The sequence below is a fragment of the Berkeleyomyces rouxiae genome, assembly GCF_048999995.1.
Source record: "Berkeleyomyces rouxiae strain 22BRR77 chromosome Unknown BrBRR77_ptg000001l, whole genome shotgun sequence".
In the NCBI taxonomy this organism is placed as follows: domain Eukaryota; kingdom Fungi; phylum Ascomycota; class Sordariomycetes; order Microascales; family Ceratocystidaceae; genus Berkeleyomyces; species Berkeleyomyces rouxiae.
Window position 1 is genome coordinate 3,214,042 of NW_027396491.1, and position 24,068 is coordinate 3,238,109.

At 52.1% G+C, this 24,068-nt stretch overlaps 4 protein-coding genes across 4 annotated transcripts; all 4 read right to left on the reverse strand.

Moving 5' to 3' along the window:
* Nucleotides 1–930: 930 nt before the first annotated feature.
* BROUX77_000923 (uncharacterized protein) lies at nucleotides 931–3,403 on the reverse strand (the record flags this gene model as incomplete). Its single annotated transcript, XM_073753581.1, has 2 exons — nucleotides 931–3,276; nucleotides 3,338–3,403. The coding sequence occupies 2 exons, from the start codon at nucleotides 3,401–3,403 to the stop codon at nucleotides 931–933; spliced, it is 2,412 nt and encodes an 803-aa protein (XP_073609158.1).
* A 4,037-nt stretch (nucleotides 3,404–7,440) lies between these two features.
* Nucleotides 7,441–9,756, reverse strand: BROUX77_000924 (uncharacterized protein; the record flags this gene model as incomplete). The annotated part of the gene is made up of 2 exons (XM_073753582.1): nucleotides 7,441–9,281; nucleotides 9,345–9,756. The coding sequence occupies 2 exons, from the start codon at nucleotides 9,754–9,756 to the stop codon at nucleotides 7,441–7,443; spliced, it is 2,253 nt and encodes a 750-aa protein (XP_073609159.1).
* Nucleotides 9,757–19,206: 9,450 nt separating this feature from the next.
* Nucleotides 19,207–21,167, reverse strand: BROUX77_000925 (uncharacterized protein; the record flags this gene model as incomplete). Its single annotated transcript, XM_073753583.1, has 4 exons — nucleotides 19,207–19,339; nucleotides 19,724–20,055; nucleotides 20,173–20,940; nucleotides 21,024–21,167. 4 exons carry the CDS (start codon nucleotides 21,165–21,167, stop codon nucleotides 19,207–19,209), a joined length of 1,377 nt encoding a protein of 458 aa, XP_073609160.1.
* A 542-nt stretch (nucleotides 21,168–21,709) lies between these two features.
* On the reverse strand, nucleotides 21,710–22,293 carry BROUX77_000926 (uncharacterized protein; the record flags this gene model as incomplete). Its single annotated transcript, XM_073753584.1, has 2 exons — nucleotides 21,710–22,158; nucleotides 22,233–22,293. The coding sequence occupies 2 exons, from the start codon at nucleotides 22,291–22,293 to the stop codon at nucleotides 21,710–21,712; spliced, it is 510 nt and encodes a 169-aa protein (XP_073609161.1).
* Between the last annotated feature and the right edge of the window lie 1,775 nt (nucleotides 22,294–24,068).

Consider the following 24,068-nt stretch of genomic DNA (forward strand, 5'->3'; position numbering starts at 1 on the left):
GCTTGTCTTCAATACCTTAGTCATGCCTTGGATTCCGCTGCTCCGGCCTGGCTGCGAAGTTTTTCTTTTTCTTTTTCTTTTTTTTTTTTTGATTAATCTGAAACTACTACCATGATACTCTACGTTATTTTCTTTCAACATGAATCCGTGTTGCCAGATAATGTGGCGAGAAGCGTCTAATTAATTTTTAATGACATGAATGATGGCTGAAGTCCTGTTTATTTCTGTAAAGAAAAAAAAAAAAGGGAAAAAACATCGCCAGATTCAGTTGACACTATGTAACACCCGATACCGGCCGGTCAAATCATCATCTCCGGGGCGGTTGGTTTAGGGGTATAACGTTTGCTTCGCATCTTCTGCGAACCTGCGAAAGGTCACGGGTTCGATTCCCGTACTGTCCAATATGTCTTTTTGCATTCAGTTTCTAGGCAAATCTTTTTTTTTGCTTCATGAGAGTATATGTATTAAAATATTTGTGTCCAGGAAGGTTGGATATCTACAGATCCAGTATTACCATTTTTTGCGCGTTTAGAGAGACAGGGAGGAATATAAAACATTGCAGCGACAGAATTTCAGGAACCTGGAAAAGAGGACATAAGGGAGAAAATAAATAACCGGTGGCTGTGGTTGGTTCGGTGGTCTTGTGATCCCACAATCAAATCATGTGTGTGTAAAAGGAATGAAGAGGGAGAGAGAGAGAGGCTATGAATGATGTAAGTGACGCCGTAGAAGAGGAAGCATCGGCGTGGTATAAACAAAGAGAAGAGGAATATCAAAGAGAAGAAGGGGGAAGTCATAAAGTGGTATCTCAAAAATCAGGCAAGTAAAAGAGCAAAGCGAACGGAAGAGTAAAAGATGAGAAGACCAGGGACTCCTCGTTACTAGTAAAACAGCACCTTTGGGAGGGAAAACGGAGAATCAGACATTCGATTATCTGCGCTGGTCGCCCTGGCGCTCCAGGTCGTAGTACTCCAGGTCAAAGGCCGAGCTCTGCGTCGAGTCGCGGTGATCCAGGAAGTATTCGGAGCCGTATCCACTCCCCGAGTACCCGTGCGTCATGGGCAAGCCGGCCGGGCGGTGCGCGGCTGGCGGCTGGGTGGGCGCAGGAGCCTGTGAGAGGTTCGACTCAGTCATGGACGGGGTGAAGGGCCGGAAGCCGCTGAGGGTCGTGCTCGTAGCAGAGACAATGGGCGGGCCGGGGTTCAGGTTTGACATGCGTCTACCGGGGCCCGCAGCGGACCGAACAGACGGTGCAGGACTGTTGCGGCCATCGCCGCTGGCAAACACATCAAAGGCGTGAGAGGTCTGGTTGCGCGCGGGCCGCGGCGGACTACCAGCGGCCAGCTCGGCAATGGCGGCCGAGGAGCCGGGCTGCGCGCGCGGTGCTCTTTCGGGGCTGCCGGTGGCGAGCTCGGCGATTGAGATGCTGTCGGCCTGCATGTTGGTCGCGGCGCGTGTCGGGCGCGGCGGGCTGTTGCTGCCAAGCTCAGCGACCATGCTGTCAGGCTTGGGCTGGGCATTGGGGTTGAACGGCGTGAACTGGCGGGCTGGCTGCTGCTGTCGTTGCTGGTTAAAGGGGCTGGGAGATGCGGCACGGCTGAGATTTCCAAAGTCGAGGTCGGGGATGGTCGGCTCCGGCAGAATGGCCGGCAGAGTAGGCTGACGCGTCTGCTGGCCGAAGGTAGCGGGTGACTGGGCGCGCGGGATCGCGCCGGGCGCCCTGTTGGGCGGTCTGCCGCCTGGAGGCGGAGGGCCGGAACCGTAGGGCGCGGGCGACTGCGTGCGCGCCATCTCGCCATATCCTGGTGCGTTCATCTGGCGCATGGGCGTCTGGGCCGTGTTGGCTCTGCTGGGCCCGGCGGGGTATGGACTCTGGGTTTGCTGGCGGGGAGGGTACTGCGCGGGGGTCATGGACGGGGCCGGAGATTGCGAGCGGGCGTAGTCGGGGCCAGTGCCGGGACCCATGGGGCGACGGCCGGGCGGAGCAAAGGGTGACTGGGCGCGGGCCATGGGCGTGGACGTGTTTTGGCGCGGGGCGGGGTGGGCGATGGAGGTCAGACTGTTGGCGCGGTACGCGTCGTCCAGGCCGCCGGCACTGGGGGGCGAGGCCGAGTATGCCATTTCCTGGGCGTTGGTGAGCAGCGGGGCGTTGGCAGAGTATCCGAACTTTTGCGCGGGCTTGGGCTGGGCGCGCGCAGGGGGCGGGCGGCGGGCATCGAGGGGGTTGAGTTCGATGTCGGCGTTGGACGCGCTGGCGGTGTACACCGGCAGCGTAGAGACGGTGCCCATGGTGTCCTTGCGCTCGAGGCTAGGCAGTGACGGCTTAGCCTCGAGGTTTGGGAGGGTGGGCATTTGCGGCAGGACGTCCAGCTTGCCTGAGCCCATGTTGGGGAGGGTTGGGAGGGTCGCCTTTCGGTCGATGGCTTGGACGTCGCTCGGGCCAGCGCGGAAGCCATCCTTCATGCGCTTCTCCTCCTCCTGGCGCAGAGCCTTGTTGACCTTTCTACTGACAATCTTGACCAGAGTCTTGTTGACCTTGCGTTCGCAGTAGCCGGCCAGGCCGCCGTCGGCACGAGGGATCCAGTGCCACAGGAAGAAGACATAGGCAAAGATGGCCATGACCAGGAAGAGCAGCGAAAAGGCCCACACCACGAGCGTGAAGCACATGCCAGCCAGGACCAGCGCCTTCTGGTAGTCTTCGGTTGCCAGCGTGCTCAGGTTCTCGAAGAAGCCAACAAGCGAGCCCTCGACGTCGGCAGCGCCCGGGTTCAGGTCGGCCACATAGAGCGCCTTGATGGTGAAGACGTTGATGACCTGGCGCGGCCCGGAGCAGATGAGCACGCGGATCCAGGCTTGCAGGCTGAAGTAGGTGAACAAGGCCACGTACTCGACGCCCTTTTTACTCTTGGTCAGCTCGGCAAAGACAAGGAAACGCCGGTAGCCCCGGCCCTTGCCAAAGCGCGTACTCTCGAGTCTAGCAGCCAAGTTGTCTAGGTAGCACTCGGCAATGTTTCCGCGCGCCATGACACGCCAGGCGCGGAAGTGCTCAAAGGCAAGATTGATAAAGGATAGAATGATGCAGATGCTGAACACCCATTTGGCCACGTTCAGGTCGATATCAGGCTTTATTTGAGAGGTCCAGTTGTTCAGCACCAGGAGATTTACGGCGGTGAAGGTGTCGACGGCGTAGACAGCAACCGAGATTAGCAGCGAGAACCACAGATAGCCGTACGCAAAGAGCGTAAGGCAGCCCTTGGCCTTGAAGTCGCTGAGGGTCTGAACGATGGGTTAGTTCCGGGGTATGGCTGTGACACCCTGGGGACGAGGAGTGGCTTACAATGTACTCCCATTTCTGCTCAGTGTGGTACTGTTTTGCCTTGCGCGAGCGCCCACAGCAGCCCATGATGCTGAGAAATGGGGTTTGGTAAGAATAGAAGCAGTCGGTGTATATGTGCCTGTGGCTTGACAGCCTCGGAGATGTGTGTCGTAAGAATCAAGGAAATCGAGTCGTGGATACTAAAGGAGATGTGTGCCCAGGAATGGTTTGTGGACTGTAAGCCTCGGAGGCAAAGGAGTGTGGCAGTTTAGAGGTCGGGCCGGCCGCTGGAACTTGCCATTACTCGCCTGCGAAGTAACGGACGAAGCTCGTGAAGAGTGACGAAATGGCGAAATCGCAGTGGCTGGATCGGCTTTCGTATGGGCGAGTGTCGACGGCCGAGTCGAGGGCCTCCAGAGTGGGTGATGAACTGGCGAACAAGTCTGTCTTGCAGCGATACAAGACAAGAGGAAGAAGAGACAAAAGGAGGCGTGCACAAGGTTCGTTCGTGCCTTTACTCTGAACCGCAGATTTGGTCAAGGCCAGTACAGAACATGTCTGTGATAAAGAGAAACAGACTGGCAGGACGGGCAAAGACTGGGAACAAGAACGAGAAACAGACGCAACTCGGACCACTGACAGACAAAGCGAGAGACGAAAAGTGTCGGCGAGAGAGAAACGCGCTGATCGACAAGGTGAAATCCAGCAGGGTCCAGATTTCGAGTTGGACGAAGGGCACGGAGAGAGAAGATCAAGCCACACAAAGGTTCGGGCAGCTTGACAGCAGCAGCCAAGTATGGGCTTTGGGCTTTGGGCTCTCTAGGATTTAAAAAGAACCACGGACTGCCAATTTAAGCAGCAATGCAAAACGCGGCGCGAGACAAGCGGCGAAGGGGGAGAGGGGGGAAAATCAGAAAGAAAAAAGAAAAAGGCAAAGGCAAAGCGGCACTGCGGGTAGGGAGCCAAGCAGAAAGAAGAAAAAATAAAAGGTAGCGAGTATGATTGTCCGAGTCGACGGTGAGAGAAGTCGAGCACACACAGTAGAAGAAACAGAGACGAAAATCGACAAACAAGAAGAAGAGAGAAGAGAGGAAAACAGCCAAGGGCGAGGACGTGACATGAGCCGAGAGCGGGACACGGACGCCGGTTGATATTGGCCAAGTATAAAGACCAGAGATAATGAAGCAAACTCTGGGTCCCTGGTGCTTGCTTGTCCAATTCCACCTCCAAATGTCTGCAATCTTGAAAACCACAGCGAAAAAAAAAAACTGACAGGGGGAAGTCTGGCTACGAGATGGAACCTCGTCCTGGTCCCTGGTCCCTGGCCTGGCTGGCCCTGAACAGATAGAGTTGGCAGACAGACAGTGCCTCCAAAAGTATGTACGCGCACTTGTCTGGCTCTCCATGCTCCGGGCTTGCGTACCTCAGTCTAATGGAAGCCTCCCCCTCAGACTCACTGCTCTCCCAGGGCTGCTGCTGCTCTAGCTCGGGCTCTTGACCATGTCCGTCCCCTTTCCTGCGTTCCAGGACCGCCCGAAACACCAGACCACGGATGCTTCTGCCCCCATATGCACGGTGGGTTGTACCAGTACCAGTACAAGCACATATCTGCAGTTCCGGATCGCCCATCTGCAAGTACCAGAAACATATTTGCTTTCGCTTGCAGCTCCTAGACGCCCATGATGGCAGTCTGGCGGGCTGATTCTGGCCTCTTACTGCATGTTCATCTACCACCTTTGTCGCTATATGTTCCTGCATCCATAGAACCCTCCAAGTATGTGTATATAACTAGCTAGTTATACACATCAAAGACAAAGCGAAGGGGGAAAAGACAAAGAGCTACGGCCACCCACCTCCAAACCTCACCAGCTCATTGGCCACAGGCCCGCACAGCAACTCCACCCTCAGAGCTGCTAAATTGAGACAAGCTACGACTACTTTGTCTCTCAGGGACTGGTTTCGAGACCGTGGGCGGGTGCTGAGGGCCCTGTGATTGGCTGGTCTGGTCCATTCAGGGGCCCGTCTAATGGTATCGGCCGGGGTTCTCTTACAAGTGCAACGCCATCTGCATGCATGGTGTGCAAAAGAAGCGGCTTAAATTTCGTAAACCATAGCCGATATGTACATGCAATTGTGCAGTTGAGTATGGCCCTATTAATTCTCGGCTTTTGCTCATCCTGCCTTCAAGATTTGTACCCAAAGACTTGGCTATGCTTCTCTCAACAAGAGTCTTGGTCTCTATCTCTCTTGGCTTGTGCGTCTTTTTTTCACTTTGCTGAACTCAGGTTGAGGTCTCTGAAGGAATCAAAAAGAGGAGCTTGGGTGCTCTCTGTCATTATCAGTATAGTCAGTTATGCTGCTTATAACTAACTATACTACATATGTACATACATGCATACAAGTACGCGTCGTTTTTTCAGGGGAACACTCATGATTTACACTACACGCAAGATTCTAGACTCTCCACCCCCGAACACCTCAATGAAGTTCACTTTCCCAAATCCGACTGTGATGTGCTATTCTCAACTGACAGCACCAGATAGCCGAGAACAAAGAAGAACAAAAAAAAACCCCCTCCACATGTCACCAAGCACCATTACACTGCATTCTCGTCTGGTCTCGATTCAGCCCTGCTGTCCGTCCCCTTGTTCACTAGAGACCTCGGCCAAGAAATAAATCACATAGAAACTGATCACGGTCCACCCGCCTATCCATTCACCTAATCTCGCAAATACCGAGAATGACAAGCTTGGCCGGCTTCATGGGTTCTTGCTTGAACTTTAACAACAGCCCCATGTGTGGCTGGGCTCCCTCCCTCCTCGCCCTCTTCCTCACCAATATCGTCCCGGGTGGATCCCCCCCATGTATAAAATATTTGTCTATGTAGTATGCCCAGAGCCCGTCCTCCTCCCTCCTCCCGGCCTTGGGTTGCAGTGAGTCCGTATTTTTGGAGGCGTTCTTGGCTTTTGCGAGCTTGTCTAATTAAACGAATATCCGCCGTCTATAAAAATAAACTGGCAAGGTGACGGAGAAGCTTTCATACCACTGGGCTCTTCTATGGCTATAGGACTACTGGCAGAGAAGCCTGTTTTAGGGTTAATACTACTAGACATCGCAGCTTGTGAAGCCTCCTGAAAACAACACAATGGCAATCGTCTGATATCGACTCAATCGCACTAAAACCACATGTATTATATCTGTTCAATTTCCGTGCCTCTCCATATCCCCCTTTGCATACCTTTTCTCATATAATTCCAACTGTCCGATTGAAAAACAAAGGGCCATTCTCTCGTGTTGTCGATGCCTTGAGCAACCCATTTGTCCCACCAACTCATCGTTACACCAGACGTGCCTTCCTGATGACATGTCCAACATGATCTAACAATAGGAGATATACCAACATATTCTTTTTCTTTTTTTTTTCTACCAATTTACGTTTCTTTTCTGCCATTTTCAAAAAAAATCTCTTCTTTTTTTATTAATTTTTTTCCCGCAAAAAAAGAAAATGGGGAAAAAAGTTTTGCCACTCTCCGACCCACGAGAGTCGTCATGTGAGAGTGGTGGCATTCGATCTAATCTATGATTATGACAAAAGCAGCGAAAAAAATTGGTCTCATCTAGTGTCAATAACCAGTAAAGTGACAACAATGACTTGCGCTTGTCTCACCCAATATTCCCCTAAAAAAACAAGAAAAAAACAAGAAAAAATGGCACTTTGGTTCCAAACAAAAAATAAAGGCACCTGGCTCCGGGGACGTTGCGGTCCTAATTTGATATCATCTTAACCTCCTCTTTGAATCCACCCGACGCCAAAAAAAAAGCAAAAAAAAGACATAACCAAGAAGACATGACCAAGATGAAATACACGTTTCAAAGCAAAAGAAAATGAAGGAAATGGGAGAATAAAGAAAGAAGAGAAGAGAAGAGAAATATTGGAACATCACTCCAATGGAAGTCAACCAACAAGAAATGATAGAAAAGAAGTAAGATAAGAGACGAGAAAGAACAGAAAAGAAGTGAAGAAGGAAATAAAGAAAAGAAGAAAAAGAACGCAGACCCAGAGAAAACAAGGCTTGGCTTGCAATGTTAAATAGAAGAAATCATCAGTCTTGTCTTTTAACTGTTCAGACGGCGGCAGCGCTTCTAGAATAGCAACCGCTACGCACCCACTCGGCGACCTCAAACGCCAGACGGCGCGAAGCAGCCTCGTCAAGGCGCTGGCCCTCGACGGCGCGGACCACCATCATGTTCGGCGAGACGACCTCGAAGGCATCAGCGGGCCTAAAGTCCTCTTCCCGGACACTCAAGACATTGACCGTCAGATCAGGACCGATAACACAGCGCCAGATGGACGCCATCCATTGGTAATGGTCCGTAGGCGTGTAAGCGTCCTCGATCGGGATGCGAAGAGCTGCGCGTGTCGCGAGCGTGATGCGGAAGCCGCCGGTCACGAGGGCCACGGGGATCTTGGCCGAGTCGTCGGGTGTTTGCTCTGTGCGGTCCGTCAAGGTTTCATCTTCGGTCTCCGAGGAAGGCCGGCGCTTGATGGGCCTGGGTGTGTCGTCGGGGGCGGAGGAAGTGCTTGGCCGGGGCTTGGTGGTAATATGCTTCACCATCTCACGAGAATATTCGTGCCACTTTGTGACATTCGAGAGATAGGTCTTGTATTTCTCCTGGGCACTCTCGGGCACAGATCTTTGACCATTGGCCTCAGCCATCGCTACGTCATCATTAGAGGACTGGCTCTCAGACCATGTCTTTAGAGCCATATCCGATTCGTTCGCAAGACTGTTGCGGACAACAGCGCTAACAAGATCAAGCAGGTTCTGAGACGCTTCGCCCTCAATAGCCACAAAGGGACCTCGTACCTCAAATGGAGAGCTACCAGGGGGAGGGGACCGCAAGGTGGAACTGACATTATTAATCATCTCGTACTTTTGGCTATCGGGAATTGCTAGGATCATGGACTCTTGGCTTCTCTCTTGGCCATTGCTGTGGGCGGGGGCTTCCACACTGCGAGTGTCCTCAACGGGCCTCTCGCTGATTGAGGACATGGAATAGCCCATTTGCATCGGAATCTGCGTCTTGAGAGGCGGCAGCTTGAGCGACGCATCAAAGTGTGACTCGGATGGTGGCGCTGGCATCGGGGCAGAATGGCCATGTATGGCCGGTTCGGGGAACGAGGGCAAGGGTCGTCTCTTGGGAGCCTGTGGGGCTACGGCGGAAGCCATTGGGCGGTTTCCAGAAGAAGCGTCGGGCAGGGGAAGCAGGCCCCGCACAACGGGCGATTGGCCATGGTGAGGCGGGACTTGACTTGACGAGGCATAGTTGGACGGGGGCGGGTATCGCATCATGGTCGAAGATTCTGCGGGGTAATTGTACGGGGGTGGCGGGACGTGCGGCATCTGAGATGCACCTACGGGAGTATAAGACCCGTTATTGGTACGGCGGCGCTTTGCGGCGCCTGACATGTTTTCGGGCGACATGAGCATGTCTCCGTCGTCATCAACTTCGTAGAAGCCGGATCTGGAACCATTGGATAGCGACGGCCCATGGCGGGGTCTGTTAGGGACGGGTTGTGGCTCGTCGTGCGGGTCGCGGTGCTGCTGCAGTGAGCCCAGAGAATGTTGCGTGGGGTTCGGGCCCATTGGCGGAAACGGTGTTTGAGGTGTATGGGGCATGGTGCTCAGGCGGCCGCCACACTTCACGCAGCGTCCGGATGGGTCTTCGGTTGCTGACCGGTTTCCAGAGGCACGGCCGCCCCTTCTTGGCTGGTAACGGTAGTCTGGGTATTGTCGTTGATGGCGAAGCTTTTCTTCCTCGGCAAGATTCTTCCATTGGTCTCTGACCTCTTCGGACTCGTCTTTCCACAGGCCTCCGATGATTTTGGAAAGCTCGGGGTTTGACAGGCCGGGATTCTGGGCGGCAATGTCGGCCTGGTGACGCTGGCGATACAAAATGAAGGCTATAGTGGTCATGTTAGTGGCATGTCCCATGGGCCATACGGCGCGGGCAAAGGGCGACTTACCGTTTCGCGGGCGGGGGACCTTTGGTGTGGGTGTGCAGATGCAAGGGAAGTCCTTGGCCAGCGGGTGAGGAGCCTGGCCGACAGTTGAAGGGCTCTGAAGGTTCAAGCTGAGGTTGACCATGTTGGCGTAGCTTCGACTGACCATGTTGGCGTTGCTGGAGGTGGCTGCTGCCATGGTCCCGTTGGTGGCGGAGTTGATTGTGCCAAAGGACTGGCGTCTGGAGGAAGGCAGAGGCGCACGGCTGTCCTGGTGGGGAGAGTAGGACGAGCGATGCGACGAGGGCTGGTGGGTGGAGGAGCGTTGAGGACCAGAATGACCAAGAGGGGGGGGAGCTGAAGCAACCGGAGGAAACTGTGCGGCTGATCGCTGGTATTCGGGAGTCCTGGCCTCCTGCTTTGGAGAATGATCCATAAGCGACAACGTGAGCAGTGGATAGGAAGGGTAAGGATGCGGCCGGTATGCAGAAGGGTGAGATTTCTGGAGTGAGAGTCACAGGGCTAGAAGGATGGATGTGCCAGAGACGGCAGACAATATCCTATTTGGGGGTTGATTGAGGCGAGTTTCTTTGTTATCTGCAACAAGTTGACAAAGGCGAAGCGAGAGACAAAGACGCAGAGAGGACAACGAGAGGACGAGAGAAACAAGCACCGCGGCGTCTGGCGAAGCGTTGGCGGCTGGTCGGGGATGTGAGTCTCTGGAGGATGGAAGAGTTGGTTGAAAGGAGGCGCAGAGATACAAGACAAAGAGAGCAGTTTATGTGGGGGAGGGTGAGGCGGTGGTGGTACGGAGAATAACAGGAGTGAAGATGGCGGGGGGGGAGAGATGTATAGGCGGCAAGTCTTTATAGCCGGCTAGAGAGTGAGCTAAAGACCAAAGCAGACGCCGGATATCTCGATGTCGTCAAGCGCGGCACTTCGGGCCTAGTTGGGGCGCCAGCGAATGGGCAGACACGCCACCAAACTACAGAGCAGACCGTCGAAACGGACGTAGAGAGGAAAGCGGGAGTGCTAACGGCAGCGGGAGTAAGACTGAGGGTGGGTGGGTAGTGCAGAGCGGGCAGTCGTTTGTCGGAATCCGATCAAGCAGGCCAGGGGACAGGAGAAGGAAAAGGGCCAGGTCCTGGGGAGGGGCGTGGGCGGGCTGGCTGGTTGGTATAAGCAGGCGGAGTCACGTGGAAGCAGGGCGGCACCGGGCTCTCTCGGCCCTGATATATCGCTAGTGGAATGGCGAGGTGACGGACAGGCGCAGAGTTGGAGGGGAGAAGAGAAACAGAGCTCGGGCCGTGGACAGCGAGTGAGTGACGGGCGCTTGAATATAAAAAGAAACAAGGTGCGCGAGGGGACGGGCAGGGACGGGCAAAGGATGCGAAGAAAGAAGCCGGCTTAGAAGGGCCCCAGAATATATAGAGACAACGGAAGGATGAGTGATTTGCTCTATGCGATGCGAGCTGAAAGAGCCCAAGTCTCGGAGACTCTGCAAAGAACAAACGACAATGGCGAGAGCTTAAAGCGGCCAGCAGAGAGCGAGAGCGGATGGAGGGTGATGGTGACCGGCTTCAGGGAAGACAGCGGGGAGGGGGGGGGGGGGGGGGACGGAAGGGAGGGGAGTGCCGTAGTGGTGCGAAGAGGAAGAAGAGTAACAAGGAAAAAAAGAAAAAAAAAAGAAAAAAAACTATGATGACAGATGCGCCGAGAGCTCTCACGCTGGCCCAGTGGCCGGGATATTAATTGGGTCTTTTTATTGTTTGGATGATGGTGTTGTTCGCGTGTAAGCTGCAAGCGGAAAAGGTCATGAAAAGAGGCCAAGCTGATTGAAGAGCGAGCCAGAGGTCACGGCCACGGCCAAGTAGGCCAGCTGGATTGTCAATAGCAGGCGAGTGACAGCGGGTGTCAGATTCCGGGAGCGAGGCCGGATGGGCGGTGAGGATGTTGATGTTGATGATGATGCTTTTGGTGTTGGTGTTGGTGATACTCGTGATGCTCTGGGCCACGGAGGTTGAGGGCAGCAAAAAGAAGCACCACAGAGACAGCCGCGCAAGAAGAGCAGAGGAGTCGTTGGCATAGAGAAACAATAATCACAGAGGATGTGCACAAGAAAAAAAACTGTTATTTTTCTTTAAAAAAACAACATCATCCACACCCAATAAACTCGGCAAATAACCCACTGAAAAAAAGGGAAAAAAAAAAAAGAAAGGCCCCAACAACGGCAAGAATGTGCTGTATTGCAAACAAGAAGGAAGAAAACCCACAAAGGAAAGAACCAAAACTAGAACCAGAACCAGAACTACAACACTATATACAACTTAGTGCCGGAGCTTTGCTGGATGAAGCATTGACTGAAAACGAGCGAGGCAACTTCTCTTGAGCATGATGGAAGGGGGCAGGAGGAAGAGAAGGAGCGAGAGCAAGAAAAAAGGAAAAAAAAAAAAAGAAAGCCCGGAAAAGGGAAAGAAGATGGCGCCTTCCTCATTAGTGTAGCCGCCATTTTTCTAGAGCACGAGGAGAAAGAGCAGCTGCTTTGTCTGGTGAAGCAAGTACTAGTTACATGTGTATGTGTGTGTGTATGTACCTGCCTACCCGTGCTTGTGTGTCCGTGTACTTGTGCAGCTACTTTGCGTAGTTACTACCTGGAGAGCCAAGGATGAGACGAAACATGGATAACTCACCCAACTAAGTGCTGAACAATCCGTCCTTGGCCTCACGTCTACGCTCGCTCTAAGCAGCACAACAGGCCCCAAGGCCGCCATGGATCGCTGGCTCGCTGGCTCACTGGTCGGACGGGGGGTTCAACAAGCAAGTTTGATGGCGATGCATGAATGAATCAATGGCTCAATGGGCCAATGAATGAATGAATGCACTTGACCAGATGAAAGAGGAAGGACTGGATTCCCTGCTTTCCTGCCCATGTCCCTGCCCCTTCCCCTTGCTTTCTGCTCTTTCCCCCGGCTCGGTTCTTGTTCGACTTCGGACTGGAAAGAACCCAAATGCTTGAAAGCAGAGGACGAGCGTCAGCGATAAACTCGGGCCATTTTATCTGCTACATATAACTCCATGTATACAGACTTGTACTCTTCTTATACACAGACACAGACTGCCCCGAAAATAACAACGCCGGTGCTGGCTGGCTAGCCAGGCTTTATTTATTGTTATCGTGCACACGCCGCGGTTCTTTGTGTGCCTCGCCAAAGACCCCAGGCGCAAGGACAAGGGCTCGCTCGCGTCGTCACAGGCGTGACGCGAAGTGAAGTGATGTGATGTGATATGATGTGGAGCGGAGATCACAGCCTGCAGCTTCAATGCCAGCCAACAACACAACCAACAGGCCCAGCACGCGAGAGGGATGTCTGGAGAGTGGATAGCGCGTAGTGGCATCTGGCTGTGTGGCCATGCTGATGGCGGCCGTCTGTCACTCGTTTCTTGCTTGTTTGGGCGGCCACATAAGACATGGACACTAAACTAACTAACATTACACACAAATGCAAGCACTTTAAGTCGCCCACGGAGCACAAGCAGCCAGAACAGCATGTACAACATTCATAGATGACGACAGTGGGACAAGGGCACGCTGGGCACATGTGTACACATGCACAGCAGTTGGTACACACAGACGCTTTTGCTTTTGTGTACGCCTGTATTAACGACTTGAACTTATCCCAGGATGAAGAAAGACGCATAAACAAGGAGCCCCAAACCATCAGGCATGACATCAGCCTCTGCTTTTTACGTCTGCTGCATTTCTTTTTTTTTTCCCGTTCACCGCTCGACGCCGTCAGACTCGGTGAAGACGCTCACATCATCCATGGAGTCTGAGTTTAGACAGGATCAGCCCTGGCCTCTCTGGTCTCAAAAGTTTTGCCCTGCTCATTGTTTTCGTCCGGATGCACATGACCCAGGATGCTACACAATAGACTGGCTGCTGCAATTCTTGGTGATGTGACAACGTGACCGTTTATGTGTGTAGTGAGTCTCTTGTTCTTAAGCCGGTGATCCAATGACAGCGCGCAGTCGTGCTCTGGCTTGTGATTGGCTGACGGTCAGCCTGCGAGATCAGGTCAGCTGGTGGCAGCTGACTGCAAAGAATCACGATCGGCTTTAGTTTGAAAGGGCCGAAGGGCGATCAACGTAGGACGGCTTTACAAGAGTGTAATTGTTTTTTTTGCTTCTTTTTTTTCTAGCTTGCCTCCAGCTATAACTCAGCCTATAGCACAACCTCTGTTCTCGTGACCACGCGCACCTTTTTTTTTCTCCTTTTTTTCCTATTTTTCTCCACGGTCCTCACTTATAGCAGGGCCTCTTAAGATGACGAGGCTGTTACAAGTTGCCAGCTCGCCAGGGCACAAAAGACAAAAGACAATGCTCAGGCACGCCCGCCTGCATTGCACTCTTGTACAAGCAAATATATAATACACCGTTATATGCTTGTGTTTTACATACTTGCCTGCCTCTCACAAGTTCATCGATCGCCCCAAAATCTTGCACGTCTTGGCACAACCAGCTGTCACCACATGGCCCATGCAGTCCAGTCCTACTCCCCCATGTCACACCTTGCCTCTCCCATGTTCTTCTTTTTCTTTTATGGCCTCTTTCTTTTTAGGGGCCTCTCTGCAGGTAGCCCCTGTCCGGAGCCCTGTCCGTGGCCCCTGTTCGTTCGTCTTCCCTGTGAACTGTTTGCTGTTTGCTACATAGGTTATCTTTTACGATGCGGTGCGGCGTTGGTGTTGGTGTGATGGGATGCACTCTATCTGCCACACTGCACGCATAGACTACAGATTGCAACTATATTGCGGCAATACAGCCTGGAAAGTACACCGTGGGCCGCTGCTGTTCTTTTGCCAGTCATGTCATCGTTGCACCTTGCAAACTGCGCCTTCTTGGCCCGGAATGTAACCAACTTTCGGCTCTCTGGCCCTGGCAAATGCGCCGTGTGACATGCAATTTGCAAGCAGCAGCATGGCCAGCCAGCCAGTCGCAATATCAAGGTTTGATATTACCGGCTAGCAGCCGATATAGCATTAACCACTGGCCATTGGCCATTAGCTATACTTCAACTCGTGTATCTATACTAACAGAGGCAAGGCATCACATCGGTGTCAACAGATCCTATTGTCTGTGTGTTATCTTCTAGTTGTAACTAGCTAGTTATCCCTTTGCACTTGGATTCATGCAGAACTCCGTTCCCCGGATCCGACGCCAACCCTGGCTGACCAGCTGCGACAAAATATAGAACGAGCAAAGCAAGTGAAGCCATACAAAGAAGAAAAAAAAGACCTTAGCGACACTAACTTGACACGGCTCACACCATCTAACCCTGGCCGTGAGCCACTAACCCACAGGCATGATCCTGTCCCCGGGGCACTAACATGTCGAGCCACCACGCACCACGAACCACGCTGATAACATGCAGAATCCCTGGTGCAGATTACGGGCGCGGTGCTCTGGTGGGTGTGTCAAGCAACGACGCATTAAAGCCGCTCTGAACAATGCCAGAGCTGGAACGCTGGCTGGGCCTAAAAGAAAAAGAAGGGGAAAAAAAAGGCGGAAGCCAGGGCGGCCAGGAATGGACAAAGACATGGACATGGCGTACAGGCCTGCCATTGTCTTCTCTGCATCTACCAGGCTGGTAGGCTGTGGTCTATGGGGTTTTGTGTGATTCGCCTTGTTCTGGGAGAGGCCCTCACAAAAACAATGATCATGACAGTCACTGGTATGCAGTAGACAGACAGCCTATGATATGGTGTGGGTGGGTGTGCACCGCCTACAGCCAAAGTACTACGCAGATTCTTTCAGCTCTGCCACTGTCACTGTCACCGTTACCTCCACCAGTACTACCTCCCACCCCCATCTTTCCCAGTATAACTTGCCAGTTCATGGTGCATATGCACATGTAAATATGTAGGTACATTTGTATGTATGTAGGTGTGTATGTATGTACACCTGCACAACTATCCGTCGGCCAGAATCGGTACAACCACCAACAAACACACGACATATACGCACAAACGCACTTGGACGTGCATGAGTTCACCACATCACACATGCAAGTCCCTATCCGCACGGCTCATCTCCTCGCTCCAATCATAGACGGCATCTGTCTACACCTGAATTGGTATCCGCAGCTGGCTCGGCAGTTGTTCTGGCCAAGATTCGTCAGCCCATCTCCAATATCCACGTTCCAGATGCTGCCATGTAGCCTCCCCACAAAGAAATAAACATGAAAAAAGGCCCATCTTCTTCAGCTCTCTCTTATTCTGTTGCCTAATGGCCCATGGTGTTGTTCCTAGCACCCCAAAGCCCCAGGTGCGCTAGTTTAACGACGCTTGCCATGTAGTCTTTCTTTTCCTACCAGTTAAACCGCCACCACTCCCATCACAAACAGCCCGCTACACTCACCTCATTCTATAGCCCCCCTTTTCCTCGTTCTTTCTTGCGCCCTCCAGTCGTTTTTAGCGCACGCTAGTCAACTTCAGGTTTGGCTTACATCAGGCAAACCATAGCGGTGTGCTTGACGTCAAGGAAGACTAAATCTGCTGAAGGTATCCTTCATGCGGCTTTCCCACGCTGCAAGCAGCAGGCACTTTGTTTTGGCGATGGCTTCTCGTCTTCGTTGTCTCTGTAGCCTCGGCCTTTCTCGCCGTCCCTTGGAGCCTTTTTCTTCTACTTTTTTTTCTCTCATCGCTACATCTGGTAGGCCCAAAGGCCCGTCTAGCTCTGCCATATGTCTTGGTGCCATCCTTGCTTTCATTCTTTAGTTTAAAATGTACAAGTATTGTCTGCTGCATACTATGGATTGTCCCGGGTGCCAAGGAACGCCCACGCTAACTGGCCCGCGGCTCTCATTCTTGCCACTCTTTCTTCCTGGCCATCTCCCTGACCTGCTTTTTCTTTTCTGGCATTGTCCTCGCTTTTTTTCTTCTTGCTTATATATAGCTTTTAAGTTCAGCTCAGAGTACCCAAGACTTCTTGGTGTCAGCGCTAGGTTTGGAACAGACCTTTTGAGTTGGGCTGGGCGGAAAAAAATTATTACGGTGAGAGGCCCTTTTGGAATGCAAAAAAAAAAAAAAGAGAGGCCAAGCAACCATTCTAAAGAATAATGCAGAAAAAGAATTAAGAGAGAGAATCCCCATAGTTCAGGTCGAGTCGCTACGCTTGGGGCTGTCTACCTCATACACAGCTTGTCTATATTCTCACTCACAACTCGCCTCACTACATGTTCCAATGCGGTGTGAGGCGATCTCCTCACCCGTCGGGTTCTCTTTGCCTCTTTGGGCTCTAGTTTATCGTTAGTCTCTTACTTGTGCTTTGTGGTGTATGTGTGTGCGTGTGTGTCTCTTCTTATTTGTGCATTCCAGATGATCATTCTCGGCCCGCCCAACTTTGTTGCAAGTAGAAATTCGGACAATGCATTCGGCTGCGCACACAAAAACGAAAAGGCAAGACATGCGCTAAGCGGACCCTGTGAAAACTGATCGAGGAGAACGAGCAGGCCGTCGACGTCATTCGCGTTTGTCCATATCTGACCGGTCGCGGTGTCTTGTCACGGCGATGTGACGTCTGCATGGTTTCCGTAGGGTTAGGGCTTATGGGGGTGCAATACCCACTTCTGTGCCTGTTTGTGCGCTGTATCCCTTGCCCTGGCTTTGAAAGCCCTTCTGTTCCGCTCAATATTTCTTTTTCCGTCTGCCATGTTGTTTACATCTTGCACGTTTCTTTTTCTAAAATACCCGGGTATCACAAGCTTGAATTCTTGTGGAGGGGTGCGAATCGCGCCCGTCATTTGTGAATCGTCACGGCTGTGGCCATGTATGTGACTATCCAACTCCCCAAGTAGCCATGTACACATGTAGCTACGCACTTATACACTTTTTTGTACCAGTGGTTTGACCCTTGCTTTGTCCTACCTCACCAAGGACGGCTCTCGTTTGGCTGATTCTGGATTCTGGGGTTGGCGTTTGGGCCTTTCTTTACAGCGTCTGTCCATTTAAGACGCGGGTTGAGTTTGTTTGCTATGCAACCATCCACCAGAGTCATTCATTCCCTTGGCTGGAGCGAAGCACGTGAGAGGCATATGTACCTGAGCCGACGTGAGGAAACTTTTGCAAGAAGGCAGGACTATCTATCAGCTACTAACCACTTGTTGACTATTATAAAAAACGTGCGATTGTGTGCTTGTACGGGTACTTGGAACCATGTACTTGTTCTTGTACCTACACAAATTTTCTCTCTCTCCAACAGCTCATACATGTCAAATATAGCCAAGTCAAGTCTCTCCAAAAGCAGATGCGTGCTAACCAGCGCCCTGCCCGGTGTAAATTTCCTCTCTTGTTGTCTCTGCCAAGTTTAGCGCCATCTATCTACACACATGCAGAAATATAGAGCTCGGCTTCTCCGGGCTTGAATGTCCATTCCGAGCTTCTACCTGATTCAAGTACACACATACATAGTTACTTGTAGTTGGCTGTACTTGTCCCATAGACCTAGAGGACAATGTGTTTCAGACCAGCAGCCATGGCATATCATGGCAGAGAAAAAAAGAATGACCAGAACCAGGACAAAAACGCAAAGAAAAAGAGAGGCAAAGAAGCATGGCAGCCGGAGAAGGAACAAAGACTGGCTCGCTATACGGGAAGAGGAAGACTATGGCACCATGAAAGTCCCCTTCCCTACCTTTGTAGAATGTTTCCCGCACTTATAGTGCCTTCAGGGCATATAGTGGCATGCCGCGGCCTATAGAACTGCCAGACAATTAGCCAGAGCAAAAAGGTTTTGCCGGCTGATTCTGTCCCCCCTTCTGTAGTCTTCTTGTGTACGGCTCCTTAGTGCTTGGCTTCCAGCTTCCATAGTGTCCCTTCTTCAGCTTGTCCTGCTTCCCCGAAACTGGGCTACGCAATCCCGAGTGACCCTAGGGCTGGCCGTCTGGGCGTAGAGCTAGAAGAGCGAGTGAGAGAGAGAGAGAGAGAGTACGTGCGAATGAGGGAGTGAGAATAGAGTGAGTATATGTGTCTGTGAATGGGTGAGAATACAGAGAGAGCGTCAGCGAGAGCATGAGAGACTGTGAGCAAGAGGGTCATGGCCAAAGCCCCAAGTGCCCCCCCTCCCCTTCCCCTCTGTCCCTTTCCCTCCTTCTTAGACTTTGTGCATGGTCTGCTAAAAAAGAAAGCCAAAGACTTTTGTCTAAGATCCTCCTGAGCAGAGGCCGCTTTGCGCGCGTTAAAATTTGGTTCAAAGGGGGCCGCCCCAGGGACACCACGGCACAAAGACAAAGCAAATAATAAGCAGCCAACGAATAATAGCAACAAAGAAGAGGATGAAGAAGAATAAGAAAGGCGAGGGAAAAGAAGAACAAAAAAAAAAGAGAAAAAACAAAGCCCCAAGGCTGCACAGGCTTGACAAAACGACATTAGCACGTGGTGGAAACCAAAGGTGTACCAGGTAATATCACGTCCCCCATCCCCCCTCCTCAAGTGTGATCATCAATTGAAGGAAATAAAAGTGAATCGTTTTTGATTTGTGTGTGTTTTTGTTCTTACGCGTTACAACTTCCCAAAAAAAAAAGAACCCTCCGCGTTCTATCGTCTCCGTGAATAAATACCCCATTGATTATGCTGCTGCTCTCTCCACGTGTAGTAGTAGTAGTACCAGTGTTCAGCATGTAAGACAACAGCCCAGACCTGAAGCCATGAGGCTCGCCATGAAAAGACATCATCATGGTCGGCGCGCCCTAGGCTGGACCAAAGGAAAAAAAAGGAAAAAAAAAATAAAGGCCAGACTCAAAACAAGAAGAAAGTTAAAAAAAAAACCGAACGCGCGAGTGATATGGAGAAAGAAAACGAGATAAAAGGACACTGCCGGTTGTCGTTTTGGTTCAGGCAAGATAGCCAGCTGCTGTCTCGTTGGATAGAATTTGTGCACTGCGCCTCGCGTCCAGGAACAAATCCTCACACTCGGACACGTCCTGGATATCAATTTGAGTGCGCCCATTGGCCTTGGCGATGATGCTAGTAAGGATGACGTTAGTATTAGAGACGACCAGATCATCAAGACAATACAATAGAAGTGCAGAGGAGAAGAAGGGGAAGAGGGGGAGAGAGAATAGAGGTAACAATTGCTTTCTCAACCAGTCACAGGCCACAGGTCAGTAGCTGAACCTAGACTCGAACGAGAGAACAGAGAGCGAAGGCCGCCTGTAGAGAGGGCCCCTCCATCCAGGGGCGCACTGCAAATAACTTGGGCGAGCTTGAGCAACAAGGATGATGCCGACTTGGACGTATGGACCAAGCGTCCAGGAGAAAGGAGACCCAAAAACCAACACAGCAGAGTAAAGAACCCCTCCCCCTCCCTCTCCCCCCCGAAAAAAAAGTTTTTAAAAAAAGAAAACATACCTGGCAGGCGTCAACAGCTGGAGGCAGTACCGCAGTGAAATGCGCACGCCATGGTCGGCAATCTTGTCGACGGCCGCGTCCGTCATGGCCACGCCCTCGGTCGACAACCGGATCTTGACAATCTGCTTGATTTCATCGGCCTTGTACGGCGTCGTCGGCACAATCAGCAGGCGCGTCAAAAAGTCTGGCGGGATGCCGTGTGCGGCTGAGATGTCGTCGGTGCCGCGGATCTTGGCCATGCCGCGGTTGGACGCCAGCACTACGATGGGCGCAATGGGCGACTCGAGCGCGCGGTTGAGGTAGGTGAAGCACTCGATGTCGAGCATGTGGGCCTAGAAAAGGGGGAGGAGGGATTGTGTCAGTAGACGTTCATGTGCAAGGAAGCTCGGCGCTTCATGTCGCGCCGCTGGGAAACAACACTGTTGTCGTCTGGTATTGTTAGTTCTTACCTCGTCTATGAAGAGCACGCCGGGCACCAGTTCGGCAACTCCCTGGTCAATGTACTTGCTGACAACCTTGTTGATCTCGGCGCGGAGCTTGTCCGTGATCTCGGTCATCTTGGGCTTCATCAGCTGGCCCATCATGCTCATAATGTCCTGGCCGCCCTGGGGCCGAGCGTTGGCCACATCCAGATCATGCAGCGTGACGTCCTGCACAATCTCCTTCTTCTTGTGAACCTCGCCCTTGGGAATCGGCACGTATTCCTCGGCCTCCAGGTCAAACTCGGTGGCGTAGGCATCCGATCTGCCCACACGCTTGCAGGCACCCGTGTTCGCCTCAATGTAGATGACATCACCAACCGTCACGCGCTCCTTCTGGATAGCCTCGTATATGCTCGGGTCCAGGCGCAGCTTTTTCTGGCCCTTGGCGCTCTTCAGGCCAATCAGCAGCGTACTAATGGTCTTTCCATAGCCGCCCAGCGGGTTCTCGGCCTCCTCGGGCGTCAGCTCCGTCACCTCTCCCTCGTAGACCTCCTTGGTCTCCCGCACCTTGAGGCCAATTGCACGGCGGAAGTTCTCCATCAAAACCTCGGTCTTCTTGACCTCTGTCGAGTAGATTTCGCTGCCGACAATGGGGCAGAACGGGATCTTGGTGCCGAGCTCTTGGCTGACGGCAAGCGCCAGGGCCGTCTTGCCGGTTCCGGGTCCACCAGCAAGCAGGACGCCGCGACCGGCCATCTTGTGCGATTTTATCAGGTCGACGACAATTCCACAGGCCTAAAATGCGCCATATGAGAGGTTAGTGTCTGTCTTTACTGCGCAGCCAGCAACCTAAATAATGAGTTGTTGTGGGTTCGTACCTCTCTGGCAGTCTCTTGGCCAACAAAGCCGGACTGCAGCTTTTCTGCCGTTCCATCAGCCTTCAGGCCAAGGCCCTTGATGTGCGTATGAGCGGCGGTGCGATTGTCCCGCTTGTTGCCCTTGACCTCGCTGATCTGAACCATTGCGACGGATGCTTTCGAGATTTGCGACAGAAGTGAAGGTGTTCGTGGAGGCGGAGTTATTTTCAATCGATTACAGTCGGTCTCTGGCGTATCGTAGGTATAAAAAAATCCTGAATTCCTCGAGGCAACAGAGTTATCGGATAAGAAGACCAAATTAAGTCAGAAAAAAACAACAGCGCGTCGTCGGTGAACAGAGACTGAAGCTTGTCCAGAATTCCAGAAAATTGGACCAGCACGCGAAGAGCAGGTTCAGCCGCGCCTGGAGAATCCTGCAAGGCTGAGCACGTGATCGTATCTTGTGGCACCATCCCGCACCACGACGACCGAAATTCCGCACATCAGAAGACGTTCGTTGTATGTAGATGCGCAATTCGAATAAACTCAAAAGTCTTTTAAATCGCAGTGAATTTCAAGTGCACCTAACGCCGTCGCTATAGAAAACTACGAAAAAGCACAACCCCCCTCCCCCAAGAACAGCCGCCCCAAAGCGCCCAACATGCGGTACAGGACCGACCCGTGAAGCCCGTGCCATGAACCTGCGTCTACTTTGTCTGTATGAGGTCCTCCATTTCAACATCGTCTGCATCGCCCAGCTCCTCTTCATCTAGCCTGGTCTTGCTTTTCCCGTTCGCCGCGTCAGCCGCCGACTTGGATGCGGCGCCGGTCTTCTTCGAGTCCTTGTCCTTGTCCTTGGATTCGTTCCCGGCGTTCTTCATGATGGCATGTTCGCTGTCGTCAATGATCTTGCGCGCATTGTCAATCTCGCCCTTCTTCTCAAACACCTCCTGCACCTTGCCCAGGAACATGGGGTTCTTGCGGAATACAAACTCAAAGTCCTCAAACTTGACCTTCTGCCGGCCCGCGTAGTTGGCGGCACGTGTCGCGTCAAACGCAAGGCTCTGGATGAAGTCGGTGGCTATTTCGTCGAGCACGCGGATCGTCTCGGGCAGCGGGTTTTGCACATCACCGTGGGCATATAGAAGCTGCGTGACTGGCCGTGAATGGTATCTTGTTAGTCGGCTGAAAGGAAGCCCGCGGGCGCCGGTACTGTGAATGGCAACTTACGCTCGGTATTATTAAAGGTCATCTTTCCGAGACTCTTGATCGCGCGCGCTCGAGGCTCCATGGTGGGCGGATGTGATGCTTGATGCTTGAAAGTGTTGGTGTTGGTTTTGGTTTGGTTTAAGTTTGTGGTGGACAAGTTCAAGGCGCTTTCAAGAAGAGCACGCGAGGGTTTTTGTAGCAGTATATCTTCAGCCTTTTTTTATGCTGCTGGTAAACGCTGGAAAAATAAAGACACTAATGAGGTAGTGGAAATATTCTGCCAGGGCTCCTCGAGTCGCAAACTCTTGGAGTCGTGACGTAGTTGCCCTTGTTCCCAGCCTTGTCAACACTGTTAACCCTTGTTACACCCTATTTCCTGTCCTCACGTGACTCTGTGTTTCGTGGCTCTAATGACGACGCCAGCGCATTCAGCTCCATCTTCCCACGATTAAGAAGCTCAACGACAAGTTTGCGACAACTTCAATCGCCAGATAGACGCCTTTCATTTTTTAGATTTATTTGCCTGACCCACCTGCTACCACACGAGTTCCAGCTTGGCTCTTTTTATCAAAAATGGTACCGTCATCTGCCCTCCCGTCTGCCCACCTCCACGAAAGCAATGACGATGATACTCAACGAGACACGGACCCCATGATACTGACGAGACACATTTCTACAGACGGCGCTCTTCAACTTCCAGTCACTTCTGCTGGTTATTTTGCTGCTTGTCTGCACCAGCACATACATGCATGCCATCTTCACAGGCTTCATGGACAAGAACAAGAACGGGTAGGCAAAGCCGTACACTATGCGGCTAGGAGATGCAATTCATTCATCTCCAGCTGCATACGCTCCTTTTGCTACAAAGCGGTCCCGGTACTAACGGCAATTCTTAGGTTCATGAGCATCTTCTGGAAGTGTGCGCGGATAGGAGAACGACTGAGCCCATACATTAGCATATGCTGTGTCTTCATGGCAGTGAGTAGCTTGTTCTGCAGGTCTGGTCTGTGTGTACATACTAACATGGTGGTCTTGATTCCTAGATGTCCATTCTTGTCAACTAGATTATCCTGTTTGACTACCTTTTTTCGATTCTCTTCTTTCTCACGATATCTCGTTTCGGGTTCTTTTCTTGAGGGGCGCTTACATGCATTGGTCCACCTCCAACATACGACCTATGCCACAATATCGGCGGATCTCTCTTTCCTTTTCTTTTGTGGAAGATATGTAATAGTGGCTTGGGTGTACTGCTGCCCTCCTTGTCCTCTTGGCGTTTAGGCGAAGCAGCGAATCTATTCTTTGTTTCTGGATCTTTTGGGACAAATGTTGCTCGCAAATAAGGCAGAGTCAATGCCATTGGTGATACTGGGACATGTGTTCACACAGACGGGGCATCCTTCTTTTCCCATCATGATGCCGAGCTGCCGCCACCGAGAGCATCAAATGTACGTCACGGCGCCCATCACAACACCCTTGGCTACGGTGGTTGTAAGAAGAGTCCAACACGAACTTGTATATCACGCCATTGTAGACATTCCACCTGCACCGGCCCCAAAACTCTCTCTCCCGGAATGCGACAACGACCAGTCTTCTCGTCTCGGGTGCTGTTGTACGCAAGGGCGTGGATGGGCTGTTTTCTGCCTCGTCTACTCTCTTCTTTCCTGTTACCAAGTGGTCGATGTTACGAAAGTTCATATAGCCAGGCTCCTTCCCTGTATTTAACTCGGCGCTGGTCCGTAGTGGGCTACATGCGACTGGCCCATCCCGTCTCTTGCGCTTGGCTATAGGAGGCCTGGTGGTAGTATTCACTTCCCATGCCGCCATGGTTACACAAGACATGACACTGGCTTTTGGTCT